This window comes from Sphaerodactylus townsendi, linkage group LG13 (assembly GCF_021028975.2).
Source record: "Sphaerodactylus townsendi isolate TG3544 linkage group LG13, MPM_Stown_v2.3, whole genome shotgun sequence".
In the NCBI taxonomy this organism is placed as follows: domain Eukaryota; kingdom Metazoa; phylum Chordata; class Lepidosauria; order Squamata; family Sphaerodactylidae; genus Sphaerodactylus; species Sphaerodactylus townsendi.
This window is the reverse complement of record NC_059437.1, coordinates 10,855,399-10,882,895: the sequence shown is the minus strand read 5'-3', so window position 1 is coordinate 10,882,895 and position 27,497 is coordinate 10,855,399. Positions and strand designations below refer to the sequence as shown.

General features: G+C 43.7%; 1 protein-coding gene across 1 annotated transcript in view; it reads left to right on the top strand.

Moving 5' to 3' along the window:
• The window catches only part of HDX (highly divergent homeobox), a 50,102-nt gene extending 23,732 nt beyond the window's left edge, over positions 1 to 26,370 (top strand). The window contains 5 exon segments of the mRNA XM_048514147.1: positions 2,283 to 2,490; positions 6,859 to 6,938; positions 7,201 to 7,284; positions 14,812 to 14,934; positions 16,896 to 26,370. Coding sequence (XP_048370104.1) covers positions 2,283 to 2,490; positions 6,859 to 6,938; positions 7,201 to 7,284; positions 14,812 to 14,934; positions 16,896 to 17,021 — 621 coding nt within the window. The 3' untranslated portion in view covers positions 17,022 to 26,370.
• The last annotated feature ends 1,127 nt before the right edge of the window (positions 26,371 to 27,497 follow it).

Here is a 27,497-nt window from a genome sequence, read left to right as displayed (position 1 = left end):
GCTATTCGTGGCATTCCATCGCAGAACGAAATGAATGGACAATTCTATACCTTAATTTTGGTTTAAAGATGCAACCCAATTTCATATGCCTGCTCTATGAATTTCTTGTTTTTCTGTAGCACCACCCCACTGACATTCTTTAACTTTGTCAAGGAGGGCAGGGTATAAATACATATATTCCATACTGAAAAGTACTATAGGATGGGTTCTTACTGTAAAAAATATTAATTGTCCAAGCAGGCATCTCCCAAATAATTTTCTTTTTTGTCATAAATTATGAGCGTTATTTGTTTCAGTGTTTTTAGCCCACCCTTCTCAAAAACCAGACACAAGATGGGTTGCATTGATATGAAAAACCATATATCATTAATATTAACAACATATTAATTAAAATTAGGTGGCAGAGTAAAAATTATTTTTGAATCATTTCTCCTTACACAAAGAATGGGATCTCATAAAAATGGAGCCTTTCTAAAAATTTCAGGAAGGCTATTACATAAAACAAGCAGGGGACCCAGGGATTTAAGTCACAGTAAAATTCTCTCTCTCTCTCTCTCTCTCTCTCTCTCTCTCTCACACACACACACACACACACACACACACCATCCACTCCTGTTTCCCTTCTCCTTATATCCTCACCATTCCCTGCTTCCTTCTTTCCTCCCCCCAACAAATCAACCTTTGATCTGCACCTCCACCTTTAGCTATATTTATTTACTCTTTTATTTATTTAAAAGATTTGTTCGCTTATTTGTCAGCTTGTTATTTATTTAAAAGATTTGTTCGCTTATTTGTCAGCTTGTTATTTATTTAAAAGATTTGTTAGCGGATCACAAGGGGGCTCATAATATAAATCAAACATTGTAAGAAATCCAATTAAAGTACCGAAAGAAGTCTCAGATTAAAAACCCCAATTAGGACTGCAATAATAAAAGCTAAATCAATCAAAATTCAGTCCTAAATAAGACTGTTTTCAGCCGCCTCCTGAAGTTTGACAATGAGGGGACCAAGTGCTCCTCCCTGGGGAGGTTGCTCCATAATTGTGGGGCTGCACAGAAAAGGCCCTTTCTCATGTATTCACCAAACGAGCATCTTTAATTGAGACAGTCAGGAGGCATCTCCCCATGATCTTAATTCCTAGGCAGGAATATAGACCCTGCCTTTCTCTATAATGGGAACCGAAGCATCTATATCATTCTCCATTTTATCTTTGCAACAACCCTGCAAACTTCCATGACAGAGTGGGGATTTGAATCTGGATCTCTCAGATCCTAGTTGAAACTCTAACCACTATATCACACTGACTTCCACGTGGTAGCTGCTATAGTAACAAGCATCTAGACATAGGTTAGCCATGCAAGCAAGTCCTCTGGCTGTCCCAGCCCTGAGGAGTCCTGTCTCAAAAATCAAAACAGCTCTGAAAGGGGCCATTCTGCATGCCCCCTGCTACCTTTCACAGATAGAAACCAAGTCTTTAACTAGTAATTCTCCTGTCGTTGCTTAGCAGAGGACACAGAGGGCATTTGTTTCTTAAAGCTACAGGCATGGTTTCTATTAATTGGGGCATTTTTAAGCCCCAGGGTTTTTTTCTTCTTCCTTAATGGTTTAGAACCTAAGCCTTTTCTCAGGTTTGTAGAAAGATCTGGCTTGTCTGATCATGGTTCGAATCTGCATATTTATGTATACACAGATTAGGCAGTGTTGAGAATTAGATATATTGATTAGAGCAGTCACTGGGAAAAAAAAACCCTAGATCTAACAGAGACCATTCTAAGTATACAATGGAAGGGAATAATGAAGCTGTGTTGGTTCAAGGAGTGGATTTGCCATGTGGGTGGATACTGGGAGAGGTGGTCCTGCAGGGACGTGGATTTTAGGACATGAAGGACTTTAAAGGTTTCAGCCAGCACCATAGGACTGCATCTTTTTATAGGAAGAAGGTAATATCCAACCAGTAGGGGCTTAAATAGTTCGTTTCACAGATTTTTTTCTAGAAAATAGATCTTATATTCACTTTTGAAAAATTTTCTCAAGTCGAAGAACTTTAAGCAAGACTTATACACCAATTCTAACTGCTTTTACTTTCAAGTAAGACCTCATCTGTGCATGTAGACTTCTCCCTGTTCTTCAGTACCTAGAGAACAATAGATAGGGGTTTTCTTCTGGCTGCTGAGTAGAGAGACAGTGATCTCCTAGATACCTAAAGAGTGAGGGCAGGTTTCCTCTTAATGTTGCAATTTCTCTAAAACTTCTGGTATTTTTCTTGCCCTTCTTATTTTAAGACTTGGATTGGGAATCGGAGACGAAAATATCGCCTGATGGGAATTGGAGTCCCACCTCCTCGAGGCGGCCCTGCTGATTTTTCCAACCAGTCTGATTCAAGCAGTAAATCAGTTCCCATTCCAGGAGATGATGCCTCAACTGATGTGGGAGATGATAATGACAGAAACGATGATGTCTCAATCTGCTTATCCGAAGGAAGCTCACAAGGTTTGTTATTTCGGCTTTATGTTGTAAGGTCTGTTCACATTGGCTGTGTGAAAAGTTAGCCCAATTTCAGTTGAGCATGCGTTTGCTTCTGGCGCATTTCCACATTCTTCTGTTCTGTAGTTGCTTTTCCCTCTTCTGAGGCTTCCCAGTCTTAGATCATAACACATTAATTTATTTATTAAAAGTATTTGTACCTCATCTTGCTATATTACATATTGAAGGCAGCTTACAAAATACAATAAGATCTAATATAGTGCAATAATCCAACAACCATAAAACACAATAAAATCACACAATACCATAAAAATTCAGGACTACAATAAAACACATCTACAAAACTTAAATTGCTGCTTGCTAAGATCTACCTGTTAAATGCTGCCTGAAATAAAAACATCTGCCTGAAATAAAAACAGTAGAAGGATAGCAAGAAGGGAGCACACCGTCAGTAGGAACAGTCTAGGTGCCACCACCGAGAAGGCTGTCTCCCGGTCCCTACCAGATGTACTGATGTGATGAAGAGATTGCCCTCCCCAGATGATCGTAATAAATGGGCAGGTTTATATGAGAGTAGGCGGTCCTTCAGGTAACCTTTCCCCAATGCCTATTGTCCACATTCACTCACTTCAAAGATGCTGTGTTTTCAGATATAGATGTCAGCTTCTTCCTGGGAGTTCATACTTGTATATGCATGAGAATGAGTATGAAAGCAAATGCCAGCATTTCAGAGCGGCATGCACAATTGTGGGAGGAGCAAGGAAGAGGTGGGTTTCTTGTCTCCTAAGGTCCTGGGGAAGGGAAGAGCTGTGCTGCTGCCTTTCCAATAGGAATGGGTACTTGTGCCCTGTAAATCCCTGCTTCTGTTTGGAGCTGCCAGTCTAGCTTAGGATTCTGCCTGCAGCTGGTGTCTGCCATCGCTAGACTGATAACTACAGGGCAGCAGTCGGGTAGGCCTCCTCCTTTGCTAGTCTGTTGAGTTTTGTTTCCTGGTCATTCTAAAGGAGAGGGAAGGGCACAAAGTCATCATGAGTTTTGGGGCCAGCAGGGCCCTCTGAGAAGAAGACTGCAGAAAGCCTGCTAGCACCAGAGAGAAGCAACAAAGGTGGTAGAGACAGGCTGTGACAACAAGCTATGCATTTCTAGAACAGAAGAGGCTGTGGCAGCTTGAGATAGGGTTAAACGCACATTCGTGCATTTTGTGGTCTTCGCAAGTTCTGCTAATTGGTCTGACTGGGACAAATCAACAAAGACCTGGGCTTCTGAACTTCAGAAATAGCCTGTTTCTGGGGCACATCTGCAGGTTCATATGCCACACTCGATCTTACCGGTTTTGTTTGAATCTCTGAAGAGAGGAGACGTTGGGCACAAACTTGTGACGGCTTTGTCAAAACTTCCGCTATAAAGAGAATAAGATAACAAAGAGCTGGAGGGAAACTGAAAGCCAAGTAGGCTGCCAAAGCCGGTGAATCTGCACTGCCCTGAGGGGGAAAGCAGTCTTCCAGCAGGAGAGTCACAAAGCAGAGCTGAAAGATTCTGCAGCTTCAAATACAACGGCATCTTTATGTTATTTGCGTCTGGCTCTCCGATGCTTACGATGGAACCATCGGTGTAAGGTGGAGAAAAGATTATTATAATCCATGCTTACATAGCTCTGAGAGAGACAGAAGGTTTACTTAGGAACAGAGAGCAAAATATAACTTAGTGGTGAACATAAGAACTAGCCTGCTGGATCAGACCAGAGTCCATCTAGTCCAGCACTCTGCTACTCGCAGTGGCCCACCAGGTGCCTTTGGGAGCTCACATGCAGGATGTGAAAGCAATGGCCGTCTGCTGCTGCTGTTGCTCCCGAGCACCTGGTCTGCTAAGGCATTTGCAACCTCAGATCAAGAAGGATCAAGACTGGTAGCCAGAGATCAATTTCTCCTCCATAAATCTGTCCAAACCCCTTTTAAAGCTATCCAGGTTAGTGGCCATCACCACCTCCTGTGGCAGCATATTCCAAACACCAATCACACGTTGCGTGAAGAAGTGTTTCCTTTTATTAGTCCTTATTCTTCCCCCCAGCATTTTCAGTGTATGCCCCCTGGTTCTAGTATTGTGAGAAAGAGAGAAAAATTTCTCTCTGTCAGCATTTTCTATGGTGGTTCGTATGTGTAATTCTCCTCTGCTCTACTATTGCCCAATCCAAAAGTATTCCTCTTGGATGAACAGCAGGAGGGACACTTCTGGGACATGAAATCAAGATGTGGCATGATGTGGTGGTAGCGATGTTGGACTACGATTGGGGAGGCCCAGGTTCAGAGACCACTGTATGATCATTTGGCACTCTTAGCCTACTTCGCAAGGTGATTGCTAGGATAAAATGGAGGGGAGCGTGTATGCTACCCTGAGTTTCTGCGAGTGAGATAAAGTTGGAAGATCGAGATACAACTATGACTGACTGCTTTGGAGCCGTAATTTAGTCACCTGCTTTTACTGAGACTTGAGGAAATTGACCACAGCTAAGATTTTGTTGTTGTTGGAATTTAGAATGCTTTTAAAATGAGAATAAATTCCTATTTTGGGATGATATTTTCAAACTCCTCAGAATCAAATTGCAGACCTTTTGGTTTTAATAAGAGCCTCAGAACAAATAAAGCACTAACTTAGAGTTATGAAGGTTGAGGAAAAGTAGGTGAGACCAAATTCTGCATGAAAGGCCTCTCTGGCCTAAGCATGTGGTGGGTTCTTTTCACACAACACAGAAGGTCCTAAGAGTGATGAGCAGCAGGTATTTTGGTCTTTAAGTAAAGCAAATATGTGTAATCTAGGTGACATCCTTCTAACAATCTTTTCTTTTGGATTGTAACTGGATTGGTCTTTAAGTAAAGCAAATGCATGTAATCCAGGTGGCATCCTTTTGACAATCTTTTCTTTTGGACTGGATTATCCACTGGTTTGCTTGTTTTATTGTCAGGTGTGCGAGCAGCCAGAAATGCCTAGTGCTGCCTTGTATGTATCATCTCCCCTAAGGTGGTGGAGTGGTTATCTTCACTCCTGAGGTTGCTAGAACTTGCACATGGGACGCCATTACAATGTATTCTGGATTTGTACTCCAGTACTGGCGGCATCAGAAATGGCTCTAAACAATCTGAGAACAATCTCCTTCAGCCATTTTATAGATTACTAGATCACTTCTTCCTCGTCTGCTTGAAATTAACTCTTCAGTTGTGTCAACAAATCATGGATTGAATAAACAGAAGAAGCCATATTCGGATAGCTGATCATGGTTATACATGCTATGACAAATTTATTGCTGGGTAAAAAGTATTTTGTGAGAGTGAGTTTGTGTTAGATGGGGGCCCCCAATGCGGGGCCTGCAATATTTATTTATTTATTTATTTATTTATTTATTTATTTATTTATTTATTTATTTATTTATAATCAATTTTATATACCGCCCCTCCCCCCGAAGGGCTCTGGGCGGTGAACAACATAATCATAACAGTAATAGCATTAAAATCCCAGTTAAAACAGCGAATTAAATAAAATTACAGCGGCGTCCGACAAAATATCATAAAACGTAATACACCCACCCTGGAAGCAGACCCAAAAAGCTGAGGGCCCCCATAGAAATTAAGGGCCCAGAGCGTAAAGAAGGAAGGGAGGAGGGAGGGCACACTTCAGCGGTCGGCCCCTCCAAACGCCCGGTGGAACAATTCGGTCTTACAGGCCCTGCGGAACTCTCCAAGATCCCGCAGGGCCCGGATAGCTGGTGGTAAAGTGTTCCACCAGGCAGGGGCCAGGGCTGTAAAGGCCCTGGCCCGGGTAGAGGCCAACCGCATCATCGAGGGGCTAGGGACAACCAGCAAGTTGGCCTCTGCTGAACACAGAGGCCGCAGAGGGACATATGGGGTAAGACGGTCCCGAAGGTATGAAGGTCCCAGACCGCGTAAGGCCTTAAAGGTGAGTACCCACACCTTATGAATGATAATAAAACCACGGCACCCACCAGCACCTTTTCTGGCACCCACCGGGTGTTTTTAGGACCAAGTCAGGGCTTTTATCCAGCAAGGCTTCTGATTGACAATTGAAGATTTGACTGGGCGCGCAGATTTTATTAAAAAGTGCCTTGGATCTGCACTATGTTATTGAAGTTAAGCCGTGGCAGCCATTTTGTGGCTGGCTCCACCTCCTGTGGGAGCCATTTTGTTGCTGCGCCTACCATGCCATTTCAGAATTCCAAATGTGTTCTCAGGCTCGCAGAAGTTGGAGACCCTTGATGTAAGCCATGGAGCCGAGATTTCTGCCTCTGTCTGATGTTGCGGTTTTACTGATAGCTCTGCAGTTCAACTGTTTGTTTAGAACCACTTGCTTGCTTTATTTTTGTAGAAGAACACAGCGAAGTTCTTCAGAGTGAAGACATAGGTCACAAAGAGGAGGACCAGACTACTGTAACTGCTGATAATGTGGTAGGTATCTTTCCAACCAATTAGTGCTTGTGGTTATATCCATCCACTTTGTACGGCAGAGTGGTGTATGTGCATTCAAGGCTGTGCCGTGAAAATGCAGAAACTTTATTTGGCATCCTGGGAATCTTCCATTTAACTTTAGAAAAGCAATTTTTTGCAATCATCATAAGCGTCAGGGCCATTTTTAAAGGAAGAAGACCTCTTGTAAAAGCTGTAGAGCCGTTGGTTTTTGTAATGGAATGTCCTGTTGTTTCTCTTTCAGAAAATAGAAATAATAGATGACGAAGAAAGCGATATGATAAGTAATTCTGAAGTGGATCAGATGAGCTCTCTTCTGGACTTCAAAGCAAGTACCTTAGCTTTGGTTTTTGTTAGCCAGCCGCAGACACAAATACAGGCTTTGTTAAAGGCATCACAAAAGGATGAGATTAGTTTGAGCCACCAGCAGGTGTTGCTGTGAAGCCTCAGTCTTATGCAAAAGGTTTTCAGCTCCTTCGGTTGCGTTCCTTGTGTTCAGAGCTGCATCTTTGTTATTCCTGCTTTCCTTTAATTGTCAAAATACGGAACGTTGTTCAGATAGTCTGGCTGTTGCACTGCAGCGCAGTGCAGTAATAATTCCAAAAAGGCAGCAATAATTGCAAAAAGGCACCTGCCTTAAAAAGCCATACATACGTTAAAATAGTGGTTATACAACCCTACATTCATTCATTCCAATTAAATTTTGCAGTTACACTGGAAATAATTCCTCCGTAAAATAGTTCCTAAAACATAAAAAAAAAAAAATAGGCACCTGAGCTGTGGCTATCAAATAAAGCCTACTAATAATTAAAAATAAATAAAACAAAAAACTTAACATCCTTAAACCAAACATTCCGGATAATTTATCAATACAGTATTTAAAGCAAAGGTAAAGTTTCCCCTTCAGTCGTGTCCAACCCTGGGGTACCACTGCGAGTAGTGATTTCATAGGCAAGCCATTTTTCTGTGGGGTAGTTTGCCATTGCTTTCCCCGGCTATTCTTTACCCCCTAGCTATGAGCTAGGTACTCATTTACCAACCAAGAAATGGATGGATGGCTGAGTTGACCATGAGCCAGCTGCCAGGATATCTGACCCACAGGGGGCTCGAACTCCTGACTGTGTGAGTGGCAGTGCAAGCACTTAACCACTAAGCCACGCGGCTCCTAATACAGTATTTACAAAGATGCTATCATAAGATTAAAATCCTCACCGTTAATTACAATCCTTCGCCTTTAATCTCATTTTCCTGGCCGCGGATGCGAATATGGCGACACGGCTTGAAATATAGTGGTCACAGTCTGCTCAAAGAAAACTCCGTTTTATCTCCTGACCCTTGTCGTTCAGCATTGGCATGAATCCCCTGATCTACTCGTTCCTGGGGTCATCATATAGGGGACATTCCGAAACATCATGGACTAAATCTTCTTCCCTACCACAGCCGCAAATGCAATTTTTACTTCCCCCTCCTCCCTTAGAGTAGAGTGGTCTGGCGGTTGCCTATACATCTTTTTGTCTTCCATAATCTTTACACTGCTAAAGTTTTTTAGACATATAATCATACACATATCTTCCATGTGTTTAATTCATGTGTGTAACCCGCCCCCCCAAAAAACTGACTTGCTCACAAAGTCTGTATTTTCATCAAAGACCAACCTTTATTGAATGTAAATCTGTTCGTTTGTTGTCACACAATTTGATAAACGTTTGTAAACCAAGGAAGACAGGAAGTTCTTTCTACCTGTCATCACACAATGCAGTATCACTCCTCTCCCTTACTACCAAATAGCATAATAGAGAAACTTTTAAAGAAAACCTTCCATGGCATAAGCTGGTTAAGATGATGGGGTACCCCCAGCGATGAGGGTGCAATGTCTTTGGCATATAATTTAAATGGAATTCATGAATACAAGATCCCAGCAGGGTTGCCATCCTTCCTGAAGGGCCCTGGAGATCTGGAATTACGGCTGATCTCCAGATCAAAACTCTCTCCCCTCCCTAAACTCTTTCTTCCCCAGGAGCTGCCTCCATATCTGCAGGGTTTTCCCCAAGTCAGAATGGGCAACCCTGAATCACAAACATGCAGCACTAGAGGAAACATCTGGGGGTTGGATGCTGGCTTCCCTGAAAAGAGAAGGAATCCGCCGATTTTTCAGCACCTTGTGGATTACAACCTAAAACTTTCTTTTGATGCAGTAGAAGAAACATTTGGCAAGTGCTGCCGTTTGCCAGAATGTCAAACGACATTTGTATACTGAAAAATAGGGCGGCACCATCAACGAAAACATCCTCAACCAGTTGCAACTGATGTTGGCCCAAAGGGGATATCTTGTACTAGAACCTCACCTAAGTATAAAACGAGCGAAGTATCTGTTAAAAACACTCACGTTGCATATAAAATCCAGGTCCTCACGCTGATTTCATGAGCGCTGCCTTTGGGGTGAGGGCAGTGCCAAATGAATATAGATTTGGGCGGAGGTGAAAGATGACCTTTTCTTAATGTCACTTGTCACCAGATTGGATGGCATGTTGTGACAGCATGCCCTACAGAGCCTTACGTGCTTGTATTACATTTTGACATGAACCTGTTGGTCTTTCATGCCATATTGTCCCTACGTAACTATGTGCTTACTCTTTTACTGGGGCATAATCTGAGCAAAACAGATGACCTGCAAGTATTTCATTCCTCATTAAAATCCAGGTAGGCCTTTGTTTTTCTTTTATTATGCAAAATTTTGAAAGCAAGGAGAGTGTGCTTTGCCTTGACTGGCAGCTTCCCTCAAGCTGGAGAAAGATAGCTTCCAGATCTGAAAAGAAATGGTTGTGAGCCAGGGGGTTGCTCTCTTCATCCCTTGAAATGTTATGCCACCTCCTGTAGCCAAGGCCATTTGTCTTCTTGCTCCCTTTCCATCCACATCTCCCATTAGAACAAGCTCAGAAGATTCAGTAAATCCTTCTTATATTCCTTTGTGTTTGTGCCACTCTTGCTGTTAAGGTGATGCTGCAACATTTGACCCATATTTGACCCCTGGTGGGGTTTTGAAGGCAAGAGATGTTCAGTAGTACTTGCCATTGCCTGCCTCCGCATCATGACCCTGGTATGTCCTGGAAGTCTCTCTTCTGGATACTAGCCAGGGACAACCTCTCTTAGGCTCTTTCCGCATGGGTGGAATAGAATGTCCCAGGGACGGCAAAAACGGCGTCCCTAGGCAGGCGTTCACATAGCCGTGCTCACGCCACCCAAGCAGCACGGAAACGCCCCTTTTGAACCTTGCTCCACGAGTGAGGTTTTTCAAAAGGGGCGCCTTCCAGCTGCTGCTGTGTGAATGGCAGCAGCTGGAAGGCAGTGTTTCCCTCCCGCCTTCCCCAGTCGGCTTACCTGCTCCTGCTGGCTCCCGTCGCTGTCTCCAACGCCGTTGCTCTGGCCAGGGGGGCGTGTCCCCTGGCCTCCACAATGCAACGGGAGCCAGCAGGAGCAAGTAAGCTGGTTGGGGAAGACGCAGCCTGTGCAAAGGCTGTGCCTTCCCCTGCGCCCCTACGTGGACCGTTTGTGCGAACGGTCCCGGGGGGGGGGGGGGTGTGCATCGGCATAATTTATGCCGATGCACCCCCGTTCAGTGCCCGTGCGGAAAGGGCCTTAGATTTCAAGATCTGATGAGATAGGGCTGGCCTGGGCTATCCAGGTTAGGGCTGTAACAACATGCAACAGTGAAATTAGACCTTGAAAGGGCGAAATTTTGCTTGCCTGGCCAGGGGGAGGCTGAGCAAAGGGCAGTCTTGGCCTTTTCATCAGGACCAGAACCTTCCCAACATTCCTGTTTTCCCCCATGAGACATTGCTGCCTGCTCAAAACTAACAAAAGTTTGCTCAGAAGTTCAGGTGCGAAGACCTCACCAGCTAAAGCAGACTGTGGGTTGCTGCCTAAGAAGCAGGTGACAAGTACTGAGTGTCCCTGCAGCGACTGATGAGGCAAGAGCCCTTCACATTCATCTGCAGGGCTGGTTTCTAAAGAGTCATTTGTATTATCATTTGTTTTGCCTGTGGGGAAAATGCTCCTCATTCCGTTTGCAAACGAGCATGCCTCAGACCTATCGCATCCGCGATATTGATCAAGTGTCCTTCAACAACCTGGCTGTACCTGTGAAAGAGACAACGATGATAGTTACATGTGCTCTCGAGATATTCTACATGCCCCAATTAGATTTCTCTTTTCCACAAACAAGGAAGTGCTTTTCACATTTTCCTCCTCATGTAGCAATCAGTCTCTTCCTAGCCCCATTGTTGAACTTCTCTATGTCGTGCATCTGCTGTGCCCTCCAAGTCTATTTGCTTAGAGCGAACGCTGCGGAATTCTAATTTGCAAGTCAGCTCTGTGAATGAGGGTAAAGAAATCATTCGTGCTTGATAAAATGTTTTCCTACTTGCCCTTTTTCCTCGCACTTTTTATTTTATGAGGACTTCTTTTCGGGGGGGCGGGGGGGCGGTGAAAAACCCAGTTCAAGCAGTCTTAAAGGAAAGTTCAAGACACTCCTTGCTAAATAATTTCTAGTGTCACACAGCTGCAGTTGAGTGAGTTCTAAGGATTATCACTCTGGTGTCATCTGCTACCTTGTGTTAATTACAATTTTATTATTCCGAGATACTGTGTAATTTGCGGGTTTTGCCTGGAATTGGCACAGGTCTAGAAATATGGGGTGAGGGTTTTTCTGAGGAGGACCAACCAATCGTTCAGCACCAAAAAATGAATTTTAAATTTGGAAAAGGAATCAGCAGACCATCTAGTTCAACCCTGTGTCTCACCCCAGCCAAACCATGCAAATCGTATCTTCAGCAACAATCTGTTGCCTGAACAGTGTTTAAGTTGGAGGAAGAAGAGGTTCTGTGCTGCATGTGTCACTTATTTTAATTTCAATCCCATCCTCGTACCTTCGGGACCGCATTACCCCATATGTCCCGGCTCGACCTCTGCATTCGGCAGAGGCCAACTTACTGGAGATCCCTGGCCCCTCAATGATGCGGCTGGCCTCCACTCGGGCCAGGGCCTTTACGACTCTGGCCCCTGCCTGGTGGAACACTCTCCCTCCAGCTGTCCGGGCCCTGCGGGACCTTGGCGATTTCCGCAGGGCCTGTAAGACTGAGTTGTTCCTCCGGGCCTTTGGAGTGCCCAGCCGCTGAGTGTGCCCCCCTCCCCTCCAGTCCATGGGTCCCCAATATTATCGGGACCCATTATTGAGACCTATGGGTCCTCAATACCATCAGGACCCTCTACCTCTCCCTCCTCCTTCTAGGACCGTGGTGGCGAACCTTTGGCACTCCAGATGTTATGGACTACAATTCCCATCAGCCATGCTGGCAGGCATTCCCAGTTGGCCATGCTGGCAGGGACTGATGGGAATTGTAGTCCATAATATCTGGAGTGCCAAAGGTTCGCCACAATTGTTCTAGGACCGTGGTGGCGAACCTTTGGCACTCCAGATGTTATGGACTACAGTTCCCATCAGCCCCTTCCAACATGGCCAATTGGCCATGCTGGAAGGGGCTGATGGGAATTGTAGTCCATAACATCTGGAGTGCCAAAGGTTCACCACCACTGTTCTAGGAGGATTAGGTTTAAGTGGGATGCCTATCTTAGGACGCAACTGCTGTTTTATTATATTTATGGAAGTTGTATTATGATGATTTTATATATGGTTTTATGTTGTACACCTCCCAGAGCCCTTCGGGGATGGGGCAGTATATTAAGTTTAATCATCATCATCATCATCATCATCATCATCATCATCATCATCATCATCATCATCATCCTACCTCAGCAGGGCTCAAGGTGGCTCACGACACAATCAATCAGTAAACAATTCATTATATGAACATCATTAATATAATACCATAGTCAGTTAACTCAGTAACCCCAAATACATACATGCATGTAAAGGCAGGGATATTGTTTTGCAAGTTTGATAGATCATGGGGAGATATTAACCCCTACTGTTCATAATATTAAAAAGGCTTTACTGCTATATTTCCATTAAGTACACTCTTGAGTTGGCAATCAGGGATGAGAATGAGTTTAGACCAAGACTGACAAGCAAAGGGGGGAATTAGAAGGGAATAGAGAAAGACTGTGATGAAATGATCTATGAACTTTGGGTATAACATACAAATGGAACAATGGCTAAAAGGTCTCAATTTTACTTTAAGTTCTAGCCCAAAAGAGGATTTTTATAAAAATGTATGATTTATTTTAATAATTTAATTTATAAAAATGTATAGTTATAACAATGATGGAACATTGCTATTTGCCACCAGAGAAATTGGCGAAAATGTATACAAATGTTTTGAATCAGTATTGAAAAGGTTAACATCATGAAGAGTCTTTTTACCAGCTATGGTGGATTAGTGAGGAAGCTAAAAAAAAATTATTTAGTAACCCCGAAGATTTTAAAGACTAATATACGAATAAAACCGGTGGCATACTTTTGGGTCTTTCGGAGAGACAGCTTGAAAAAAATGTGGAACTTCGTTTCTATGCATGACATCAGCAGTGAGAATATTATATGTCCAAAAATGGAAAACTTCATTTATACCAGAGGTCTGCAACCTGTGGCTCTCCAGATGTTCATGGACTACAAATCCCATCAGCCCCTGCCAGCATGGCCAATTGGCCATGCTAGCAGGGGCTGGTGGGATTTGTAGTCCATGAACATTGGAGAGCCACATTTTGCAGACCCCTGATCTATACCTAGTAAAGCCGTTGAAATTGGCGGAGATGGCAAAACTTTTCTTTCTTGAGAAAAAAGAAACTCCCTAAATTCATAATTGGACACCTGTGATGGACTGTTTGCGTAAAACAGACAAAAAATAGCTAATGATTTGTGGTTTTGAGGAATAGAAAATTAAGGATATAGCTTTAATAGAGAAAAGCATGATTTTTAAGGGATAATATTTAAGAATTAATTTTTATTTGGCTGTAACTAAGGAGCAAATAGTAATTTTTTGCTGACTATTTTTGGTGTAGAGGAAATCAGGAGTCCTTTCATTTGTTTTACCTGCTAAATAATAGCCCATCAATTGTTCTATTAAGGGAACAGCATCTCTTTCTTCAGGATGCTCACAATCGTATTTGCAGTATGTACCCTGTTTCCCCAAAAATAAGCCCTACCCCAAAAATAAGCCCTAGTACAGGGGTGTCAAACTCACTGCCCTCCAGATGTTCATGAACTACAGTTCCCATCAGTCCTTCCCAACATGAGCATTGGCTATACTGGCAAGGGCTGATGGGAATTGTAGTTCATGAACATCTGGAGGGCCGCGAGTTTGACACCTGTGCCCTAGCATGATTTCGCGGGATTTTTGGAGGATGCTTGAAGTATAAGTCCTACTCCAAAAATAAGCCCTAGTTACAGATTCCCCAGCGCAGCTGATCTGGTCATGTGAGGGGCGCAAAATCATGGAACAAAGTAAGACATCCCCTGAAAATAAGCCCTAGTGCATCTTTTGGAGCAAAAATTAATATAAGACCCTGTCTTATTTTCGGGGAAACACAGTTTGTACTGAGTGCCCAAAATAGGAAGTGTGATTACAGTAATCAGTCCAAACACTTAAAATGCATAATTTTAAAAATGTCATAAAACCTTTCTAGGTCTCCTCCACTCCACTTCTCTTTCTAGGTCTCCTCCACCCAATGATGTCATCTCTGGTATACATATCTATATTCTTAAAGTTTAAAACTCCACTTGGCTTTCTGTGTGTCTTCAAAGGTGCAGTCTATAGGAATAACGTAGTTCATTATCACTTCCCAAATACTCAGGGTTTTTTTAAAAAGAATCTGGTGTATTTGTTTTCCTCCTCCTCTTTAGAATGAAGAAGTAAGGTTCATGGAAACTGAACTGGAGCATCAGAAACAGAAGTATTTCGAGCTACAGACTTTCACTAGGAGCTTGATACTTGCTATCAAAACAGATGACAAGGAACAGCAGCAGGTAAAGCCAAGAAAAGGACGTGAAGTCAAGAACTTGAATTGCCTTCCCTTCCTCTCTCCCTTCTTTATAGACTGGCTCTGAGCCAAAAGCCCATAGAAGCCCCATTTCTACATATGCAGGCTTTCCTTATCCCTTCAATAGCAAAAACGGCTCTCCACATCAAATGAGATGTATATGCAGAACATATGGACTCTCCCACTGAACTTTCATGGGTCGGAGGTTCATGAGCATCATTTGTACTTATTCATGCTACACGGTAGCCTCCACCCACTCGTTTGGCACAAGAAACCAGCTCCTGACAGAGTCCCTAGCGCAGTGACACATTAAGTGGTTTGGGCTCTTCCCCTCCTGCCTGCAGTCTTTCTGTAGATTCCTTCCCCCTCTTTCCTGCCCTTAAATGATCAAAATGGGAGCAGTCACATAATAGTCTATAAACTGCTGACTGACCCTGAGCATTTTCAGGTATGTTTATCAGACTGCAGCCCCCCACCCCGAGGGAGGGCATCAGTACCCCACGTATTTTGACCTTGTTCATGTTAGCTTGGAAGCCGAACTTAGTCCTGAGTAAGTATGCATGAGAATTTCAGGACTCAGGAGGCGAGTGATACCCTTCTCAGAGAAGATCCTCTTTGATCTGAGATTGCAAATGCCTTAACAGACCAGGTGATCGGGAGCAACAGCTGCAGAAGGCCATTGCTTTCACATCCTGCATGTGAGCTCCCAAAGGCACCTGGTGGGCCACTGCGAGTAGCAGAGAGCTGCGAGTAGCAGAGAGCTGGACTAGATGGACTCTGGTCTGATCCAGCTGGCTTGTTCTTATGTTCTTAAGGAACTCTGATTTTCCTGTTCTTTCTTTTTTTGGTTAGTTATTTTTATTCTATTGATGAGAGCCAGTGTGATGGCATGGTTAGAGTGTCAGGCTGAGCTCTGGGAAAACCAGATTCAAATCTCCAGTGTTGCCATGGAAGCGCATTGGGTGACCCGGGGCTAGTCACACACGCTTAGGCGGATTCCGCATGAGCCAAAAACATCGGTGTGAAAACAGTGTAAACCCTTTTACACTGTTTTCACACCTTTTTTACTCCTCTCTTTTTGACCCATGTGGAATCCGCCTTATACTAACCCAGGGGCTCTCAACCTTCCTAATGCCACGACCCTTTAATACAGTTCCTCAGGTTGTGGTGACCCCCAACCCTAACATTTATCCATTTTACAGATGGAGAACACTGATGCAGAGAGTCTTAGGCGACCCCTGTGAAAGGGTCGTTCGACCCCCAAAGGGACCCGACCCCCAGGTTGAGAACCAATGCACTAACCTGCTTGACAAGGTTATTGTGAGAACTACGTGAGCCGCTTTGCGTCTCTGTTGGGGTGGAGAGAGAGGCAAGGTATAAATGAAGTAAAATAAAAGAAACCCATTTTATTCAATTAAGTTGCTCTTCTACTTAAATAAGTTGCCTTGAGAACTTTTACATTGAAGAACAAAATGTTATAAAGAAGAAGAAGCGTTTGGATTTATATCCCCACTTTCCTGTGGGAGACTCAAATCTCCCTTCTTACAATCTCCATTCCCTTCCCCCCTCACAACAAACACCCTGTGAGGTGGGTGGGGCTGAGAGAGCTCCAAAGAGCTGTAACTAGCCCAAGGTCACCCAGCTGGCATGTTTTGGAGTGCACAAGCTAATCTGGTGCCCCTCCGCAGCTCAAGTGGCAGAGCGGGGAATCAAACCCAGTTCCCCAGATTAGAGTTCATCTGCTCTTATCCATTGCGCCACACTGGCTCCCTGAACAGTACTGCTTAGTGGGTTGTTAAAAGGGCCTTGGTTTCCTGGCTCCTCTGGAAGGTGGCAGAACCCAGGCACTGTGTTTATTCCCCCGGTAGTCTTTCTTTTGAACCAAGGGCTCCAACCCACCAAAGGCTACAGCAAATTCTTATCACGTTCATTTTTTATCCAAATCAGGCACTTCTGGCAGATTTACCTCCAGAGTTAGAAGAGATGGATTTCAACCACGCGTCTCCGGAACCTGACGATACCTCATTCAGCTTGTCTTCTTCTTCAGAGAAAAATGCCTCGGACAGTTTGTGATCCTTTGTCAAAGGAACTAACACGGCATAGTTTTGCTTAACGTGTATGTTTTGAATTAATTACGTTTTAGCCAGTACCCTTAAATATGAAGGGCAGGGATTGGGGGTGGGAGGGGTGGGAGGCAGACTAGCAACCTTGTACAGCAGCTTGGTTGATAGTAGCCGCAACTACGGAACTTTGTTTTTGACAGATGTGAAAGCTACTTGAGAAAAAGACATTAAGCTTCTAGCAGCTATGCCTCGACTAGTGTACCTTCCTAATCGTCAGCATTGACTGCGTTATTAACTAAGTCCTGAAATGTGCAGGGCACGAAGAATGAAAGAAAAGTGTCCAGTTACTTTAACAATTCACTGCAGCCCATCAGTTCTGTTTAGTGTGATATTTGCCTTTTCTCTCTCTGTCTCTCCCCTTTCTTGCCCCCCTTCTCAGGTAGATGGACTGGTCATTGGAAATTATGGGCACGAAGAGGTCAGTCGGCAATAGCCGAACCTTCACAAAAATGATGTTGCAAACCAGGGATCAAGCTAAAGAAGTGCTTTATTAGTATATAATGACTAACTGTTGTATCTTCTTTTCCTATCCCCCAATACATGGAAAACTAAATCTCACTATTTAAACTGCCTCCAATACATTATTTTCTGTAAAACAGCAGACAGGAACTTTGGATGAAGTTCCATATTCCAGACTCTTCATATTACATATGCTTGATTGGTTAGGAGAAGTAGCATGTTTAGGGGACTTGACAAAGCGTTTTACCGTTTAGCATGGCAATAACTCCAGGGTGACGGCCACAAAAGTCCAGTGCATGGATCCTGAAGGTATGTTGACCTTCATGGCTTATCTTCAACAGAAGCGAAAGGCTGCTCAGGAACCTGGCTTTATAATTCAGACTACAGCATCTTCTCCACACACTCCAAGCTCAGCCCTCGGTAACACGAATTGGGAGCTAGAGGAGCTAGAGAGCTTTGAATGTCTTTCTTTCCAGACGCACAGTTACCCAAGGACAAGTGGGCTATGAAATTCCCCAGGGAAGCATTTCAGTCACTAGTTCTTACACGGACTAGGATTTGTTTTAATTCTTCCCCTTCGCTAAAAAAGCACATGCCCTGTGACTCATGAATTAGCCCTGGTTTGTGGCCTCCAAGTGGAAAATGTTTTCATGTAGTCCTGACTCAGAAGTCCCTTCCTTCAAGCTTGTTAGGCAGCTGCAAGCCAGCGTCAAACTGAGCTCTGGGATGAATGAGTTTGAGTAATTTGTGTGTCTGAATAGGCCGAAATCCTGATGTGCATCAGCTACTCAGAATAATGAAACTTGCATATCCAATTTGCCTGTGTATTTTTCCCTCTTATTTTTCTACTAGTTCAGAGGATTGATTCCGTGGACTCCTGCAGTATTCAGAAGCTTGATTTACAGCTTTTATTTTGTCTTGAATTGGATAGTGAAAATGTTAGATGCAAATTTCTGTTGCTGGGAGAAAGATATATGGTGGGGTTTCTGGGTTCTTTGTTTCTGGGTTTTGTTTTGGGTTTGGGTTTTTGTGTGTGTGTGTGTGTGGTTTTTTTGGTCTAGGGTTTCCATTTCTCCGCTGAAAGACATAGAGAAACTGCAGCAGTCACAGCTGCTTTGGTACCATGACAAAAACAATTTAAGCTGCCTTTTTTCCTTTTCTTTGAGGAGCATAAAACCGAGAACCAAAACTTATGTGAGGCCCCTTCTGCACATTCAGAATAATGCACTTTCAGTCCACTTTCAGTGCACTTTGCAGCTGTTCGGAATTGCAAAATCCACTTGCAAACAGTTGTGAAAGTGGATTGAAAATGGATTATTCTGCATGTGCGGAAGCGGCCTGAAAGATCCGTCATCCTGCACCTTGAATACCCGTGCAAGCAGGTCCTCAGGCGTTAAGTGCCCTCTATGTACTTTTCTGTTGGTCCTCTCCTTATGTTCATGCTTTTCTATGCTCCTTCCATTTAATCTCACCTGTTCTCGTACTAGCTACCTTCTGGAAAACTCATGGATGCACAGACTTTGGCTGGCTAGATCGCCAGTCCAAATTGTTCACCACTGACCTTGCTTTTCTGCTTTGGGAGACAGGTCTGTTTTGTTTGTGGTCTTCTGCTGAACTCCAAAGGGGTACCCACTCCAGCTGGTGAGGGCTGGTCCCTGTAGTGTTGAGGCTAAGTTCAGGGTTGGTGTCATCTCCCAAGTTTGGGGAATGATTGGGATTTCTCCAGAATTGCAAAATGATCCCCCCACAGTGGACACACTTGTAGATGTTGGCCAAAATAGAAATGTGAGTGTCTCCCAACCTTGAATGTTTGTTGCAGCAGACAAGAGGGAAGAGTGGTGGCAACTGAGCACCTTGCCCTTGGTCAGGAAGCAAGTAGCATAATTCTGCAGTTCTTAAAATGTTCTGGCATTACTGCATTTTGTAAAATTCCACGGAGAGGGAGTTAAAAAATGACAACAGCTGTCAAACTTTCAAAATCCCTCTGGCTGCTGAGCATTCCGCAGGTGTTGGCCAGCATTTTCCAGCCTAGCTGTGCTGTCTTAGTGGGCAAGACAGGGAGTTGGGTTGAGAGGAAAAAAGAGGCTGAAATGCTGGATGGCACCTGTGGAAAAGGAAAGACGAGTTTGGATTTATATCCCACCTTTCTCTCCTGTAAGGAAACTCAAGGTGGCTGACCAACTCCTTCCCTTCCCACAACAGACACCTGGTGAGGTAGGTGGGGCTGAGAGAGCTTTGAGAGAACTGTGACTAGCCCAAGGTCACCCAGCAGGAATGTAGGAGTGCGGAAACACATCTGGTTCACCAGATAAGAAAGCTGGAGAAGCTGGTTTAGACAAACGAAGAACTCTAAAACAGTATAGTGGCATGGGTTTGGACAATCAGTTAAATATGTTTGGTAAGCCCCAACTTTATGTTATGTCTGAACCCATCTCATATGACGCCAGTTCTTTCTAGCTGGGTTCTCTTCAGTGGTTGAACTCCACCTATCAGAGGAAGCTCAGGTGTCATGTGACTTCAAATTCCGATGACAAAGAACCACCTTCAGTGTCATACCATAGCACGGAAAGGAGGGATACAAATGTGATTGTGCAGCAAAATAACTTTTATGACAGAAACTGTTCTTTCTCATATTGCTTGACAATAACAGTTGCTGAGCCAATTGCAATCCTTGGTTATGGCCATGGCGTGGTCCAATTAGTAAAGTCCTCTGCAATTAATTAGGTCTGTTGACTTTTCCCAAGTAAACACTTAACAACTGCTTTAGAGAGAGCACGAGCAAGTGGGTGTACATATAAATGAAGCACAAACATGGCTTCAGAAACTAACATTTCAGTCACATGTTTAATTCTTTGAGCTTAACTACATCCAGTATTGGTCTTCTGGCTATAAAGGGACTGCCCCCCCTCTCTCCCCCCTCTCCCGCTCCCTCCCTCCCTCCCTCTGGAAATTTAGGTTAGAAATGAAGTATGTGGGCTTGAATATTGCTTGGACACATATCTTTGGATTTATTATTCTGGGGGGAAATTGAAATCAATTGATGGACTTGCATAATTTTGCCATTGTGCAAAATGTGCTGTTTATTCTTCCCTTCAGCCAGCATATGTAGGAGGTCATTTATTTCAGTTTTACAGGCATAGTGGAGAAGCTAAGTCTTTACTTGTGCAAGTGAGTCCATGACTGAAATGGGATTTGGGTGTAACTTTGCCTAGTTTATAGCTGGTTCACCCATGCATGTGTATCATTTAAATAGTCAACACTTGAGGGTGTGCACAGTTGACTTTATAAACAAGTACCATAGAAGAAATGTGTTTGAGTTTACATCAGTTCCGTCATAGATGACCTATTACCATGTATGCCAGTTGCAACTGTGGTCTTCAGGTGAAGAAATTGTGTGTGTGATCTAGTCCCCATCTGCTATGTTAGTCGCCTTCCGTCTTCTCAGAACCAGAACACAACGTAACTGTAACCTGCAAGTTGGGATGCACTTTAAAAAATTTTTTAAAGGTTGTGCTTCTTTAGGTTCATTATAGGGGCAAAGTGAAGTGCGGGGTTCATCATCGGTCTTCTGTGCATCCCCACATTGGGACGGCTCGGATACAGGCTAGCCGACAGTGAAGTTCCAGATATTTGACACTAGGGAGCGCTCTTGTGGCCATTGGTCCCATGTGCATTGCCTCTCAAACGGCCACGGGACCAACGGCCAACCCCCTCTACCCTCAGCTCTGCCTGAGCCACCACAAGAACCCTTTATGAGAACTAGGAGCAGGGCAGGAGGGAAGGGTATGTGTGCCTGCACAGAAGACCTCCATGAACATCAGTTACAGGCAAGTGCAATCCTGTCTTCTTATATTATCATAAAACGTACCCTTGTAAAACATAGCAAATAATGACCAACGACGTATGAAATGGTTTTTTGGTGTTCTGTTTTCCAGTCTTTCAGTAACAGGTCAGGTTAATTGAAAAGGAAGGCCCCATATTCCACAAAATTAAGTTTCTAAAGATGGATCAGTCTGCTTTTACCAGTTTTTAAGCTGTCTGATCAGTAACACAGCCCCATGTCCGGGAAGGCTGGGCCTCTGCATTCCATTGCATTACAGAGGAGTGATTTTTGCAAAATGCTGCTGGGCATGGGGGTTTGAAAGAAGTTGTGCCAGTGACGTCCCCTTTGCTCATGTGTTAATTATTGTAGGGGACTGTCATTTTTTTTGCACTTGCAACACTCCCCCTCAAAGCTGGTAATGCGACTGTTGAGACCCGCCTTAGAACAGGGTTCTATCCCTGTGCAGTAATTGAAGGACAAGATACCAGAGCATGCTGTCTGTTCAGAGATGTTCTGTACAAAGATGTCTTGGCCTTCCCATATGGGACCTTAACTCCTTGGTCATGCTGAGCAAAATGCTTATTGTGGCAGCCATTAGAATATCGAAAAGGTGCTCACTGGTCCATGTTGATTGACTCTGCTGTTGTGGTCTCACTGGAGAACTAGCCCTCGCTCCACCCTTCCTCATGAAGCTATGTTTTCAGATGCAATACACATGTACATAGTTTCAGTTGGAAAGGTGTGGAATCCTTCATAAGAATGTCTGAAATACAAGCGCATGCGTCATTTTTTCTTGCTTAATACCTCTTGGTCACATCTGGATTCTACAACTCTTGTTACTTAATCCTGCTGTTTAAAAACTTGACGTGACATAATTACATACTACCTCTGCAAGGTGGTATCACCTCTGATGCCACAGTAGACTTCAGCGTGACTTCTGTCCCCTCCGTTCTCGGCAATAAATCACTTATAGCACATTTATTTTTGGGGGTGGGGGTGGTAGTATTTGGGTTTCTTTGTTTTGTGGGGGTTTACCAGGAAAAGTATATGTGTACCGAATGTTGGGGGGAGGGGGTTCCTTCCGTTTGGGAATATTCTTTTGTTATGCTAATTTGTTGTATACTGATACCTTAGTACTATGAAGAGGCTGAGGTGAGAGGCAGATGTGTGTGTGTGTATGTGTTTGTGTCTGTGTGAGTGAGTGAGTGAGAGAGACTTTACATTAATCTCAGTGACATATGATTCTATGGTAAAGGCACAGCATGTTGGGAATGTTTCCAGCCCAGGTCCCTCAGAAATGAATGGGACTGTTATGCTCCCTACAGCAGTGGTTCTCAACCTGGGGGTCGTGACCCCTTTGGGGGTTGAACGACCCTTTCACAGGGGTCGCCTAAGACTCTCTGCATCAGAGTTCTCCATCTGTAAAGTGGAAAAATGTTAGGGTTGGGGGTCACCACAACATGAGGAACTGTATTAAAGGGTTGCGGCATTAGGAAGGTTGAGAACCACTGCCCTACAGGAATGTGTCTTATAGCTAAAATGGATAAGCTAGAGTTCCCCCTACCCCGCCCCCCTTTTATTTTTGAGCAGTTCTCATTTCATGGGGATAGACTTAATTCCAGGGACAAGGAACCTGAACTTGTATGGGTTTGTGGTCAGAAGCTTATCCATTGTGTTCAACCCCACCATTCTGATTGGCTGTCTCTTCCATTCCGTTCCCCATTTTTCTTTACTCATCTCTTTGCTGGGAGCTGCTTGTGCTCAGAAAGAGGTGAAAAGGAACCCTTTCTTTTAAAAAAGCCAGGATGATCTTATGGAAATATGCTGCATTTGTGTGTTCTTTTGCATCCTGGGCCCTTTCCGCACGGGCCATTTACAGCGGCCCAGGGACAGCAAAAACGCCGTCCCCGGGCAGCTGTTCGCACAGGCAGCCACCTTTGCGGCCCCGAGCAGCGTGAAGGCACCGCTTTCCACCTCCCTTCCTGAGGGAGGTTTTTGGAAAGTGCTGCCTTCCCATCAGCGCAGTACAAACCACGCCACTCCCCCCCCCCCCACTCACCTTGTTCTCCAGCGTCGGTCTGGAGGGCTGCTGAGACCCGACCACGCTGCCCTCTGACCCCTGGAGGTCGGAGGGCAGCATGGGCGGGTCCCTGTAGTCCTCCAGCCCTCCTCTTCTGCTCCGGCCTCTGCAGGGGCTGCTCGCACACTCCCGTGCGAACGGCCCCCTCCCCTCCATTGGCATAATTTCTGCCAGTGGAGAGGCGCCCTTTCCGCTGTGCGGAAAGGGCCCTGGTTTTGAGCTTACATGTTGCCTTTGACAGCAAGTATAATATCCCCAAAGGGGGTTATAAAGCTTGGATTGAAAACATAACATTTTGGCTTTTGCTTTTACATGAATGGAAAGCATACTAATTTGAAAATGCCCTTCCAGTAAAATTTCTCCTGGATAAAATCTGTTGACATAGAACAGGGTTCTAGAACAGCGAAGAAGAGAAGCTAATTCATGATCTATAGTCCTTGGAATGCAGCTATTAGGCCCAGTGTTTTTTTAAAAAAATCAACCCAAATGTACTGGTTGAATAAGCAGGTAAAGGTAGTTCCTTGTGCAAGCACCAGGTCAATACTGACCCATGGGGTGACATCATGTCACAAAGTTTACTAGGCAGACTGTGTTTACGGGATGGTTTTCCATTGCCTTCCCCAGTCGTCTACACTGGGTATTCTCTTGATATATAAAGGAGTAAAACATCCTGTAAGGAGCTATTTCATTAAATATCTCTTTAGCTATCTCTGAGCTTCGTTTGCTAACCATGACCCTTTTCCCTAATCATGGGTAAAATTCAGAGAAACATGTGCTTCGGTCTACTTAGTATCAGCGGCGGGTTGGGTAGGGTTAGATTAAGATATATTGATTTCATTGGGATTTGGGCCTGGTCAACACATGCAACAGAACGAGGTAGAATTCTGAGGTGGTATAATGGGCTGTACCACTTTGGACTGAAGGGGGCAAGGATAACGGACTGTTAACACTCCCTGTAAATAACTCACTATACCGGGGAAAGTTGTTGTAGCTTAACCCTTTGCTTGCTGTGCTAGTTTTCCATTTACTGGAACTTACTAATGTAGGGGAACTTTTGAAAAAATGTAATCGTCCTGGAGTCTTGACTGGGGCAGCATATTCTACCACCTCGTTCAGCAGACCAAGCCTTACGCATGGCGCCTGGATTGCATTTATGTACTTTCCCAGTTACAAATGCTTGGGGTGGATTTTAAACAAATGCAACCTGGCGACACGTACACCCTATTTGCCTACTGCAGGTTATGCTGACAAGAATGTGGGTCGTTGACCTCTTGCCCCCTTTTAAAAGAAGGGGCTGAAAAGGATCTATGAGCGTGCACTTAGGAATACATCCTAGTTGGGCACTAGCATGGTGCTGGGATTCTGCCATCTGGGTAGATCTTGTACGTCCATGCAGATCGGCAGATCTGCCCCCACCCTGGCCTCGAGGGGAACACAGTCTGGAAAGTTTTAAGTGGCTGGAAGAAAAGTCGTCAATAACGTGATGTACATTTCCCAGCTGCTAAAAATGCTTTTGATGGCTACGGGGATGGATGGAGGAGAGTTACAAGTGCCCTTTGCTGTATTGATTTCTTATCCTTTTCTGCTTCTTGCATTACTGTAAGCCTCATCCAGCGCTGAAGGATCAGCAGGTGCCATTCTCCGGGTGCAAATGCCTAAAGAGCAGGAAATGGGCTCCAAAAGGCAGGTTGTCATTCTCGTGAGTTGCTGAATATCCAACTGCGAAACCTTGCCGGGCTGGTGTTTCCCCCCTCCCTTTCTATAATTTTGCTGCTATAGTGATACGCAAAACCAGTTCTTGATTAAAACTAACACGTCGTATAAAGGGTCGCTACGAATTCTCTTCCACTGGTCCATCGCAGGCTGCCGGGTGTGAATTGGCAGCTGTAAGAATAGTCCTGCTGGGAGCTGCGCGGTGAGCTCTCGGCCTGGGAGCCCCCTCCGTAAAGTTTGTTGCGGTGGTGACACTCGGCATCCATTTTAGCGGGAAGTTTATTTCTCCTTTTGAAGGTTCTAGTTGTTTTTTATAAACCATTATGCTATTCAAACGTGCCAACGAAGAAGTCTGAGTAATTATCTTTAAATTAACATAATGTCCTTTTGGGTCAGTTCAGCAAGTTTTGTAAATTTTAGTGTGTCAAAACTGAAGTTCTCTATGAAATTTGGTATTTCCAGTTCCGTTTTAATGACATGTAAATGGATATGTGTAGCAAGAAAAGTATGACAGATATTGGACTCTTGAGTACCTCCACTGCAACCCAGGATATATGATCTTGGTTTATGGAAAAATATGGATTTCATCTATTTGTATCAGTCGTGTCTGTGTATATAAGGATATTTATAATCTTGTATTAACGAAATCCATCTCTCTCACACATGAAAGGTTATTTCCTTCATTAGAAACCTGCTCAGCTATTTTTATATAAAAATGTTGGTCTCTGCCTTAACTTTTTTTGTGAAAATTTGTGCCATAGAGTTTTTAACTTATCTTCAGACAACTTACCAACTTTGTTTTGATTCACATTTTAAGTGAAAGATTGTTGACATTATATTTGGTTACTGGGTTGTTTCAAGACAACCTATATTGCTTAAGAATTGTTCTTCAACTGTATTCTCATCCCAACAGTTTTCTTACAGTGTTTGTCCTTGAAAATGTTTGCATCCATACTAAAATGCACGCTCCAATAATTCCAGGAATTGTCATGGTTTGTTTGGGGTTATTTTTCCCTCACTTTTCTGGACTTAGTTTGGCAAAAACCTTAATTAATAAATTGAGTTGTTTGTTACAAAAACTGTATCTGTTAGGTTAAATGGGTCAGAGTAAAGGGCTAATTACCTTTGCTACCTTTTGTCTATTACACTCAAAGATATTTTTCTACGTCTACCAGATATGAAAGACTGGAGAATTTAATAAAGGCTAAGTGATTCGTTTTCCTACATGAAGTTTTCAGTTTCTATATTCCTAATTATTGGCCTCCATAATTTCACTACTAAGGGAAGTCTAGCTTTCATATTCTTGAGATCCCAAGTAATGTATTAAAAATATGTTTTTATTAGAATAATCTCCCGCACTATGGTGGAATTGTATATGGGGTAGTCATGATTATCTTTCACCCCAGTGTGCCTTCATTCATTCCTTACTGTAACTTTCAGGCCTCCTAGAATGGTAATCTTTGCCCCGTTTCTTCTTGTGAAGTTTGCTAGCTTGGAATGCAAATAAGTCTGAGATGGGCAACTGAATTGGCATAAGGGCTGCTGGTTTAAGAAAGGAGCTATGAGCTGATTAAAGCACAGCAAAACAGGGTCTCCTCCATCTTGTTACTGTACTAGCAAGTATAGGCTTTTGGAAGACGACGGCCCAGGTGAAGAATTGCGGTTTCCCCAAACACAGTTTCTGACATTTCTTTCTCACAGCTAACTGACAAAGCAGTTACGACAAAATGGACTTGGGCCATGCAGCACTTAGCGTCTTTGGTTTTCTTCCGTGCAAACACAGAACCCTTACTGTTCTGTAGCAAGTGTTCCTGCAGTTTCATTCAGAGTTCTCAGGGCTTGCAATCTACATGCTAGGCTTAGAATGGGTAGACAAAGTGGAAGCCCAACGAGTAGATATGAATGAAGAGCCAGCGGTGGCATTCACCATGTCTACTGCCCATCATTAGGTAGCAGACGGTCACCTTCCAGTGCTAAGATTCCCTCCTTTCTTCAAAGGCAGTAAAAATAAAAACAGTCATCGTTCGCCACGTCAGCCTGTTCAAAAACAATAAAAAAAAACCAACAGCTTTAGTAAAAACAGTAAAAAAAATTAGTAAAAAATATGGGTAAAAACCAATATTTACCCATATAATATATTTATATTAAATTTACACACACACACACACACACATTTATACACACACCCTGTTTCCCTGAATATAAGACATCCCCTGAAAATAAGACATAGTAGAGGTTTTGCTGAAGTGCGAAATCTAAGGCATCCCCTAAAAGTAAGACATAGCAAAGTTTTTGTTTGGAATCATGCCCAATGAACAGAACACAGAAAAATAAGACATCCCCTGAAAATA